Below are 12,412 nucleotides of genomic sequence, written 5' to 3' on the forward strand. Positions count from 1 at the left end.
TTCCACGCCCATATGACCTAAGTCATCATGCATGGATTTCAGCACCACAGCTCTGAATTCAGCAGGTAGCACCAGTTGGTAAGTCTTTTCTCCTGCACGACTTATACTCAGTCGGTGAAGGAGTCTGTCTTTCATAATCAACTTTCCCATTTCTCGTTTCATGGCAAGTAAGTCTGGGTTTGTCTTGATCTCATCTGGCCATCTGCCACTCTTTATGGCCTCAATGGTTGGTCTTATTACAGGATCTTGTTCCTGTGCTGCCATTAGCTCAGGCTTGGACAATTGCCTCAGATTGTTCAACTCCAAGTTTGTAGAAAAGGTGTAAGCATCAGGCACACAATCTGGATGGGCTCCAAGCTGCTGCGCGTATCTTGGTGAGTCCTCAGGAGAATTAAGGCCACCAACTCTCTGGCAAATAGACTTAACACTCTCCTGAGAGATGTTTCGCATTTCTGTCTTCCTTTCTCCTGGCTCCATCCGGGACAACAGATCAGCATCAATGTTGTTTCTGCCAGGTCGGTAAACAATGTCAAAGTCATACACTGACAAATCTGACAACCATCTATGTCCTGTCGCATTGAGTTTTGCTGACGTAAGGACATAGGTTAGCGGGTTGTTATCAGTGTACACTGTAAAGCGGACTCCATAGAGATAATCGTGGAATTTCTCAACCACGGCCCACTTAAGAGAGAGAAATTCCAGCTGATGGATGGGATAATTCTTTTCTGATGAACTGAGTTTACGGCTGGCAAATGCAACCGGCCGAAGCCCTTCAGGATGCTCTTGATACAAAACTGCACCAAGACCTGACAGGCTAGCATCCACATGCAGCACATATGGCTTACTAGGGTCGGCAAAGGCTAGAACTGGTGCATTCGTGAGGCAGGTTTTAATAGCTTCAAATGCCTCGGTGCACACTTGATCCCATCTGTCTCCAAAGGGATCCCTCTCATCCAAATAGGCATGATTCTGCCCTGTCTTGGGTCTCCTTCCCCTCTGAGTTGGGGCGTACCCTTTAGTGAGGTCTGTCAAAGGGCGGACAATAGCTGAGTAATTGTGGATAAACCTCCGATAGTATCCACAAAACCCTAGAAATGATCGCAAGGTCTTAAGGTTGTGCGGCCTGGGCCAGTTCACGACAGCCTCCACTTTGCCGGGGTCGGCTGCGACACCTTCTGCTGACACTATGTGACCCACATACTTGACTTGCGTCTGACAGAACTGACATTTGTCAAGTGAAACCTTGAGTCCTGCCTCGTTGAGTCTGTCCAACACTTTCAGGAGTCTCTCTTCGTGCTCCTCTAGTGTTTTTCCAAACACTATTAAGTCGTCCAGGTAAACTAGTACCTGGAGCAAGTTCATGTCACCGACGACCCTCTCCATCAACCTTTGGAAGGTCGCAGGAGCTCCAGTGATGCCTTGAGGCATCCGCTCAAACTGATAGAAACCTAGCGGACATATGAAAGCGGTTTTCTCTTTGTCCTCCTCCTTCATGGCTATCTGGTAGTAGCCACTCCTTAAGTCCAGGACGGAAAACCATTTGCTTCCAGATAGACAATCCAGAACTTCATCAATCCGGGGGGTTGTGTATTGATCAGGCACAGTGCGGCTGTTGAGTGTGCGGTAATCAATGCACATTCTGACTTCTCCGTTTTTCTTTCGAACAATGACAATTGGAGAGGCATAAGGACTCCTAGACTCCTTAATTATGCCTGCTGCCAATAACCTCTGTATGTGACGACGCACATCATCAATATCATCTGGAGCAATGCGTCTGGACCGCTCACGAAATGGTAGCGGGTCTGACAGACGAATTGTATGCTCTACATCTCTGGCTAACCCCACATCAAGTTCATGAGAAGAGAATACATCGGCCCTTTCAGACAATTTCTGACGGAGCCTGGCTTTCCACTCCTCTGGAACAGGAGATGAGCCAAAGTTGATAAGACTGATGTCAAATCCCTCAGACACCAGCTGTTGTTCTGACACGGTTGTAACAACATCAGTCGTGCACAGACAGCCTAAGGTGGTGCCAGCTGGAATCGTTATGTCTTTAAGTGACTCGTTTTGCAGAAGAACTGTGAACTGGTTAGCATCCACAGCATTGCTTGGGATTGTCATGGACTGTAACAATACACCAGCGGGAAGAGGGTTGGTAGAAGAAGCTTCTACCATCAAGATCTCATGAGGCAAGGGCTGTTTTAGCTCAACTTTACAGGTTGCTTTACAGCTGCTCCCTGCAGGTAGCACAAGAGAACCAGGACCCTGCCACTTGACACACCCTACTTCATCATCATCATCTTCTTCCTCAGGGCAAGCGCTGTGCACCATCAAGGGTGAAACAGACACACCTGAGGTACCCTCACAGAGCTGGGCTAGCCTCTTGGGAAGGTTGGCACTGGCATTGGTTCCTAAAATCACTGGAGTCTGGTCAGGGCCTGGGGGGTCAGGACATATCAGTGCTAGGACTGACATAGTGGTTGGTGCTCCCACTACTTTCTTTGGAAACTCTATGTCCACCACCACATAGCCACGATATGGGTAGCTTGAATCACTCAATCCCCAAATGTTTAGCCGACTCACAGGGTGAATAGGGATATCTGATAGGTATCTCTGGTACCAAGACTCAAAGATTATGCTGACTCTTGAGCCGCTGTCTAATAATGCCTTACACAGGTGCCCATTGACTTTCAGTGGCTCTAAAGATGGTGGCCCAATCAGGCCTTCTGGAAGCCCATGGGACTCCAACACGTCCACTGCACTTTTCCTAACTGTACCAGCCACTTCTTCGGGGATGGTTTTACCTGTAGCTGGTTGGGGTTTACCCCTGGTTTTCTTGAGAACTCCAAGGAGTCTCTGAATAACCTTGCTCTGGTTCTCAGGCTTGTTACACTTTGGCGCTATGTGGCCATTTTCCCCACAGCGGTAACAAAAGCGTTCTTCTGAGTCAGGTGACTGCCTGGCTGATGGAGTCCCCACCGCCATCACAGTTGGAGAAGCTCCCGCCTGACAGGACAGCCGTGTACCTACTTTCTTTTGCAACTGCTTCACTTGTTTCTTTAGGGCAACCACTTCAGGGTCCACATTATTCTCTGAAGCTAGCTCTCTGCTATCCAACTGCTTTTCACCCTTCTCTGTTTCTGCAGGAGAATGGGTAGCAAGTGCTGCAAACATGGCTTTTACTTCTTTGAGTTCTGCTTTCAGGCTCTGTATCTCAGATTGCCTGTTGTCAGCTTGTGGCTTAACTTGAACCGAGCTCACTGAGCGGTTCAGCTTAACTCTGGAAGCTTCATATTCTTCCTCTATGCGAATTTCTCGCAGTAGTTCAAGGAAGGTTGGGGGTTTGGTCCTCCTCTCTCTAAGACGGAGGTTAATTAGCATTAAGTCAGCATCTACTGCACCTTTAAGTAGCTGCTCAACACGTGCGATGTCCATACTGTTAACTGGGATACCACCTCTTTGTACAACTTTTGTCAAAGCACGCTCTAACCTGCGGAGAAAATCAGACAACTTTTCCCCAGGTTGTTGCTGCAACAGTCTAAAGGCAAAATACAAGTCATCTCCGGACTCTGCCAGTCCAAAGGCACTCTCTAACGCCTCTAAACATCCTTCAGGGGTCACATCCGGATCAGATAAACGCACTGCTTTTATCACATCTAACGCTGGCCCCTTTAAACTCTCTATGACTCTCCTCCTTTTTTCTTTTGGAGAGCCAGGACACTCTTCGACCAGCAGGTATGCTTGCTCTAACCAGTGGTCAAATTGTTCCTCACCGGCTGGGGTGGGGATGTTACCTGAAAAAATTCTCAGGCGTCGGTGTCCTGCATTCTCTGGGGACGGTTTAACTGTTTTGTCCAGCAGGTCACCAACAGCACGCAAGATGGACTCAGTAGGAGACACTGGCTGTGATCCAGCCAATAAAGCTTGCACATCCTCGGCAGACTTTCCTTCAGCCTCCAACAGAGCTTTCAGTTTACCAGCAAAATCTTCCTCAACCCCAGGAGTTTCAGCTACTACACAAATTGGCCATGCTGTCAATCCATCGGGAGAGCGAACTTCTTTTGGGACTGCTGAGTCAGTCACTTTTTGTCGACACTCACAAAGCACTAACACTTGATTGTCTGTGTCACTTAGCATTCGTCCTCTGACTCTTACGCGCCCAAAACACTTGATAGTCTGTAGTGCATCTTCTATCTGCGCAATCTCTGTGTGCTCAGGAACTACAGTCAGTAAAGCATGATTTTCATCTAATGTCTCTCCACTACACCAGTTCTTCAATCTGGTCACTAGGTTGGTATCCATGTCAAAGATCCTCTATTAACATTCCCTCATGTAATACAGTTAGAAACTCAATACATTTTTTTTTTTTGTTTTTATACACATCAAATATAACACAATCCCAGCGGTGCCTCCATTTATGTAGCCCACATACTACTGATCGGTATGAATGGGCCCTGAGTTCGTATTCAACGACATTAATTACTTAACCACTATAACATCACACACTCTACAATTGGAATTAACAATACCACACTTTAATTAGAAAACCACCAAAAACACACTTAAATCAATATTTCAGTTCTTTCAGGTCAATTAACGGTTCAACAATATATGTATCCCCACACACAACAGTCCCAAATAATGTTATTAAACAAAACAAACCCGTTGCAGGCCTGATTCGGAGCTCGGGTACGGTGAGACCAGAAACTTTGCGGTCCTTTCACTCAATTAGAGCCAAAATAAAATAATAAGCCAACAGTACCTTTTTCCAATATGGCGGTGCAAACGTTCAGTCCACGTTGTCCCACACAGGCAAGAAGCACAGGGAATACCCGTCTGGTCGCCGTTTCCCGCGTAGCCAGAGGAACTCTGAACTATAGGTAGCTCAGAGCGCTATCTGGGATCCTCTTTTGTCTGTGTGCGGTAAGAGTCAGCCGAGTCCTGTAGCGATTAGCCGGGCTAGCCAACCGCAGCTTTCCAGACGATCAGCGCGGCTAATTTCCGCTCGATTATCCAGCGAGCAAACCACGACTTTCAAGTCCAAACACTTACAGGCGTAGGCTGCGCCAAATTAAACTGTCCTCCTTCCGTCCACCTGGCCGATGTCCGAACACGGAGTACCAGTTTAACTCGCCATAAAACTTTCACTTTTCCAGTCAAAGTCTAGCGCACCTCTCTTCTCGGGTCTCTCTTTTTCCTTCTCCCTTGCGCACACTCACACCACCTCCAATCAGCAGCCAGTACAGAAACAGGTGACTAAAATGAAACACTAGATTGGCTTTCCTTCACAACAAATGAAATAAACAAATAAAATAGAATATTTATGGCAAATTAATTATCTTAACACCTTAACATTTGAAATTTTAACATTCACATAAATGCATTTAACCACATTCAATCAACTTATTTATGTCCATTTCCTACAGGGCTACATAGAGATCTGGTAAGATTGGGAATAATAGTCAAACATAATACACACTGATACACACATGAAGTAGTAGATATAGTACTCACATACTGTAATGGATTTTGCAACACATTCTCACTCCTGACATCACCAAGGTTCTGTACTGAACTTGTCTGACTCACACTCAACAGGCTTCATCCATTCTAAAATGTGAAATTCATGCGCTGGCTTTACTAAGAAGTAATTAATAATTTAAAACGTTATTAGATTACCAATATAACCTGTGTTTTGAGGTGGCTTTCTTACACAGCTGCTTATCACTCTACCAGCAAATATCTATTAGTTATAGCTCCGTTTTCAATTCAACCATTTTAGCACAGCAATGAGATGCACAAAATAACAGAAAATAGGACACAAAGAATATTTTAAACACATAAATCAAATAAAAGATTCAAATAAGGGGAAACTGAACGGTCTGGAGTTTATTTATCAGTGTTCAAAAGAATATGGAATTTACCTTACTTGATATATTGACATACCTTTTTGTCCTATTTTTAACAGTTGTTCAAATTTGGAACATAAATTATATTCAACCTATGAAGTCAGTTTTGATGGTACACAGTCATTGATAAATTGTAGTTATATTTATTTTTTGCCAGTAAAGGAACACTGAAAGGGAATTGTTTATTTCCACAGCTTCAGCAATCATACATAAAGAAAACATTGTTGACAGAATTAGTCATTAAGAAAAAGTCAAAGGATATTTTTTTTTCTCCCTCCTAAAAAGTGAGGATACATTTATCAGGAAGTAAAGAACCAATTTCCCACTTTGACTTACCTTACAAGCCCAAATTAGAGCCCTCTCCTCTCTTCCTCTCTCCTCTGCAAGGCGGATTTACAGGGCTTACTAATGCAGGCAGGGTGTAAGGGCAACACTCTGTGAGCTCTGCTGTCCTCACTGGCCAACTCTGATTAATGGACCAGGTGGCCACCGCACTATGGACAGCAAAAGAAACGGAGCAATGAAGCAGATACATGAGCAGGAATAAGAGTGAACATAACGGGGTTAAGAGAGAGCTTGAAATGGGAAAGCATGGATATTGATGGTGGGAGGAGGTGGAGAAGATGAGAAGGTACTAACAAAGAGTGGATAGAGAAACAGAAACGGGAGGATATTTCAGTATAGCCAATAAAACTGGAAAATAAATTCCCCAACCTTGTTCAGCTGCCCTTTTATCCGCTAACTTAATTTGTTTATTTTATCAGGTTTCTTTTCTTTATTCCATTCATCACTGTTGATTGATGTGAGGGAACGATAGCATCATTTTTTTTAAGGCAGATGTAATTAAGTGGATACACAGATGCTTGCCACTGTTTCCACTCTTGCCTCTCCCAGTTCCTCGTTTGCCTTGTATCACTTCTATACTTGCCCAGTGTTCCTTTTTCTCCTCCTAGAGAGGTGGCTGTTCTTCCTCATTGCCATTCTCATCATCATCAATCAGCTAACTGTTGGCCATGAGAGAAGACCTCTCTCTGTCTTGTCATTCTCTTTCTGCATCCTGCATTCTCTCATTCACTCCCCACCTCCCATACTCAATCACTGACTTCTCTCACTTTCACACTGCACTTTCCCTATCATTTGTCTTCCTCTTTGTCTTCTTCTTTAAGAGCTGTTCTCTCTTCTCTCATCCCTCCTTACTCCTCATGCATGCTACCTCCCTCTCTCAGTCTCATGTAAATTGATTTTCTCTTTGTGCACTGTAAATGTTTGGCTTGGTCAGTGTTGCATTCCCGGATGGAATTCATTTTGCATTCAATAAGACAGATAGCAATGGTGTGTTTACATGGATTATAGTCTTTTGACTATGAAACATTGCAACACTGGGCTATGAGGCCTAAATGAGAAGCAAATAAATGTAAAAACAATGCTCTGGAGAATTTGGGGAAAAGTTGAATTAGAGAATTAAATAAACCCCAAACTTGAAAAAGTGGAGCCTACTTTGGTAATTCTTGAAATGGATACATTAAATAACGGAGTGTACTAACTTAATGATTTTTAAATTGCTCACAAACCAACTTACAGCTCCCCTCCTCCTCTTATCACCATTGCTCCACATTTTTCCTGTTTTCTTTATCCTTGTTACCCATTTCCAAAGTCAGTAATCAGTATGCCTATGTGTGTCTATAAGTAGGAGCAGGGTGTATGACCATACACTAATCAATCCTTGGATTACAGCATGACCTTTGACCACTCAGACATCTCTCAGCATCACACAGCATCACATAGCTGTGGCTGCAGGGAGAAGCTAAACATTGGTTTTGAGAGATCAGGGAGGCAGTAATTATAATTAAACATCCAACATCAAGTTACAGTTTTAGATTTTATGGGAAGATGTTTTGATACATGCTGGGAGTCTTGACTATAAGCCAAAAGACAACCTCGGAGCTGAGAAATTAAATGCTTTGGTGGTTTCCAGTCTTTTTAGCATTCAGGTGCTTACTCATGTTCCTTTGACAGGAGTGCTGGCACAGAATGGTAAACTGGTTTCAAACAAGAATTTGGTTTGACTGTATATACCCATCAATAGCCAAATAAACAACAAAAAACATTTTTATTCGTAGAGAGTATAAATTATTTTCTTCAGTTATTTAGCTTTCAAAAACATGTATTAAGTGGATAATGCGTTTCGGCAGGCTGTAGCTTTTAGTTTATCTTTTTAGTTTCTGATATGTAAAATGTGGAAGCTATTGGCTCCTAAAACCTAAAGTTACAATAGGCTATTTCAAAAATTTAAAAGGTATAACATTCAAAATTGACTTGTCTAGCGCCTTTTCTTCAATTCAGTGCAACTCAGAGTGATCAAAAAATATATGACTTTATGAAGAAAAAAAGATAACATAATGATCAAAACCGCTATACTATATCTAGATAGATATATTATAGAGGTAGTCAGTCATCCAGAGATTTTGATATTGTATTAAACACAATAACAGCATTTCTGTTTCTTTACCCCCCCACTCCTTGCTTTACATTATCCTACCATCTCTTTCTCCCATCCTTACTCCAGCTCATTCTGTCTGTCTAAATTACAGGCATAACATAGATTAGACTATAATTACACATCTGTGTCTGATAAACTTGATTCATAGGGGGCTCTAGTCGTGCTGTATCACCTCTGGGGCCTTAACACCAGATCTCATCAACGTTAGTACTGCAGTACCACCATTAGCATCTTGTCTATTATCTACATGATTAGCCAGGGGTGAACTAGCTGGCTGGTGATTTGTGGCAGAGTAATTTGGCTGTGTTGTGTCTTGGCTGACCCCAGGGCAGTAGTGGCTAGTCAATCATTAACCACAGAGGCACACATCACCGTTGACAGGTTAATTACAACTGGTTAATATAGGTTAGCAGCAGGGATGAGAGTGTGGCTTGTAATGCCTGATCCCTTATGGCAATAACAGTTGTTCTGTGTTGGATGATTTGTCAAGCCTCGTGTTTTCTGATGGTTAGAGGAAATCCACTCTGCAAAGAACAAAAACAAAAGGAAAATAAGAGAGACATGGATGACACTAGCTTTACTTCCATGTCTAAGTGCAGTCTCTAAACATAAAATTTGTTGTCAAAGTTATCTGCTTCAGTTTATCTTCATTGTCTTATGATGAAAACACTTTTTAAAATGGAAACAAATTAGACAGAATTATTTTTACATGTATTTTCTTTATCTGTACCCCTCATCACAAAGCAGGTTATTGCACAGTTACTGCATATGTGCAAGTGACATAGTACAGAATAAGGATTATATTTTATAATAGAGAAATACCCATGCAAAAAATGACCGACAATAGCATTGACAAGGCTGTTTAAAAAATGTTGTTGCTGACCTAGCATGAAAATAGAGATTAATATTTTCTGTATTATTAAAATATAAAAGTCACAAGTCTTTTCTTTCTGCAGACCCCCCCATTCTGGACCCAGTCTTTCAAGATGTCCGTTCCAGGAACTATCAAATGGTAACCCTGAGGTGTACAGTCCAACGATCAAACCCTCCACGCCTGACTGACATCCGATGGTTCCGTAATGGTGACTTCATCCGTATGCCAATGCCAGACCTGAAGGAAACACCTGAGCTGAAGTTCAAACTGGAACCCACCAACAATGGCTCTTATGAGTGCCGAGTGAGCAATAGTGTGGGCACATCATCATGCACATTTAATGTCTCTGGTGAGTGTTTGTTGTCATTAATGGAAAAAAAAAGGCCTTAATGCTGTTGCTATCTGTTTATATTCCTTTACTCATCCAAACCTTCCTTTTTTTTCTTCTGTGTCATTCAGCAAAGTTCTGAAAAACATTCTTTTTCTCTCTCTCCACATCTCTCTGTCATACAGCACAACCCTACAATGCTGAGTTTTACTTTGATACACCCAACCCTGTCCGGATTCTGAAAGGAAACAACTATTCCTACAACTTGCAGTGGACACAAAAAGATCCTGAAGCCACAGATCGCATCATAGGATACTGGGTTAATGTTCGAAAGGTAAAGTTATAGGTGTAAATAGGCTATAAATAGGTGTGTATATACACACACACATATACATACATACATGTGTGTGTGTGTATGTATGTATGTATGTATATATACACACATGTATATATACACATCTATTTGCGTGAATTGTTACACACACCCTGTGTGTAGTACTGTTGTATCCTCATATATTTCCTCATATATTTTCTTGACAACAGGCAAGTGCACTGGATTGACTAATAGGAGCTCACGGACTTTAGTCATAAGGCTGACACTGATCAGTATAACTTTAACCAAAGCAAACTTTGGTCACCCGTCTTTGTAAGAATCACCTTGAAACTTGACAGCTTGTATAGATAAAAAGCATAAACATAAACAGTGGAATTCCATTCTAAGTAAAAATGCGGCTCTATGAGCTTACGAAGTCAGGCATGTGTAGTCAGTCAAAACACACCTGCATAGAATGAACAAAGCCTCTCCTCTCCATTCACTCATGTGATCTGCTTTGTTTGTAGGATGATAGCATTGTATTGTATTTATGCTTTTATTTATATATTGCCATTTTTAAATTAAATATATTTGTGTTTCTTTGAAGTGATCGATCATTCTGATGCAATTTCTTTGCAGGATTTATCAGCCTTCTGTACTTTTTATTTCAAACATTCCACATACAATTACTTTGCTGTCTGGATCTGAGTGCCAGACTAGTAGTAATGTATTTATTACCAATCCTCCAAAGAAAGAAATGCCTTCATTTTAGCCATGAGTCCAGCGACAGTTAGTGTTCTTTAAATATAGTTTCATGTTTTAGCTTGTTCCCACATGATTGACTCTCCATTGATGTTACTACATTTCTGGAACCCTGTGAGGGCTGTTAAATTAGTCTTGCAGTCTCAAATTAGATTAAGCATGTATTTAAATAACCTTTGAAAACCTTCATTCCTTCCTACTCCTTAGATTTTGAGCCAAAACAACTCATTTTGTTCACACTGATGTGGTACACCACATTTATGTACTTTTACATAAACTTAGGCACTTTACAACTGACCCTAGAAAAACTCCGATACTTTTAGAGCCCCTAATAGGCCTGTGATCTAAAATTAGGGACCTCTGTCCACAATAGGAGAGCACCCTCAGGCCATGTTCTTGTTATGTTTCAAGCATCTACTCATATATTACTGGCCATTGTCAGATGACATGAAGGTTGTAGTGAATTATACACAACTGGCTGTGGTTGTGTATGGTGTGCATGCATGTGTGTGAGAGAGAGACACTTAAACAGAGGGAATGCGAGGACTGCCAGCTTGCTTTTGTGTGGATGAATAGTTAATTCCCCTCCTGCTTCAAGACTTGGCTGCTTACCTTATTAAGTAAGAATCTTCTGGGATACAGAAAATGAGCACTAGTCTTCCTTAGATGCACATTAGATTGCATGCCTAGGCTCTCTGAAAACTCACTCACTCTTCCTCTTTTATTCCATCAACCTCTCCTGGTTGTCCTCCCTTTTTCTGCTATGTATCCTTATTTCACTCCAGTCCCTTACCTACTGTCCATCCCATTTCTTCCTCTCTTTCTGCCTTGCTCACATTTAAGCACCCAGTCCCTCCACCCCTCTCTGTTGCTCTCTTTCTCGTCCCCTCTCTCTTGCCTTCATTTTTCCTGCTCTGAGGTACTCTGCTGTAAACTGCAGACTTAATGGCATTTGATGTTGGGTGAACCATGGAAAACTGAATAGGGCTGATAAATAGTGGCTGCAAGTTCTTATGCCGACAGTGTTAAAGTAATGAGTTGCATTAAGTGGCAGTTTAGGACTTATTAAATGTTGTTAAGCTTTAATTTAATTTCAATGTTTTTACCTGAATTTTTTTTTTTTTTTTATGTGTTCATTAGAGAGTGAAAAGAGACTGAAAAAATAAGGAAGGGATGGGAGTTGTGAGCAAGAAAGTGAATGGAAGGGTGCGAAAGGAGAGAAATATGATGCAAATTAAAGAAAAACATCAAATCTCACTGGCCCTCTCAACTATTAAATAGAGTACGAGAAAATTCAAATGTAATACCATCTCAATTTCACAACCCATCTATTTCTGAAACATTTTCTCCAGCTCATCCTTTTAACGCCTTGGCACTCTATCTTTTTAGCACCTACAAAATGATGTGGAGGTCTCAGGAGAAACAAGCAGGTATAGAAGGGAATACAAGAGGATTTAGATCAGTTCATGTAGAGCAGTGCTCTTCATTGCAGATCTGAGCATATGACTATAACTTTTACACATTGGCTTCAGTTTGATTTTTGGTTATGCATGAATGAGCATGTTTCACATGTGAGTTAATGCAGATTTATTGTGTTATATGCCTAAAAATGTGAATGTATTTTATATTGTATAACTGGCCTTAATATATTTACCTGCTTGAACAGGGTATGTCCGTGTGTGTGTGTGTGTGTGTGTGTGTGTGTGTTTGTGTGTGTGTGTGTGTG

General features: G+C 41.7%; 1 protein-coding gene across 1 annotated transcript in view; it reads left to right on the forward strand.

The window, feature by feature from the left end:
* mdga1 (MAM domain containing glycosylphosphatidylinositol anchor 1) overlaps positions 1 to 12,412 on the forward strand; it is a 238,551-nt gene that overhangs the window by 170,225 nt on the left and 55,914 nt on the right. The window contains exons 10-11 of the mRNA XM_030758507.1: positions 9,366 to 9,632; positions 9,797 to 9,945. Of these exons, the coding sequence (XP_030614367.1) occupies positions 9,366 to 9,632; positions 9,797 to 9,945 (416 nt within the window). The remainder of the gene's footprint in view (positions 1 to 9,365; positions 9,633 to 9,796; positions 9,946 to 12,412) is intronic.

This window comes from Archocentrus centrarchus, chromosome 3 (genome assembly GCF_007364275.1).
Source record: "Archocentrus centrarchus isolate MPI-CPG fArcCen1 chromosome 3, fArcCen1, whole genome shotgun sequence".
In the NCBI taxonomy this organism is placed as follows: domain Eukaryota; kingdom Metazoa; phylum Chordata; class Actinopteri; order Cichliformes; family Cichlidae; genus Archocentrus; species Archocentrus centrarchus.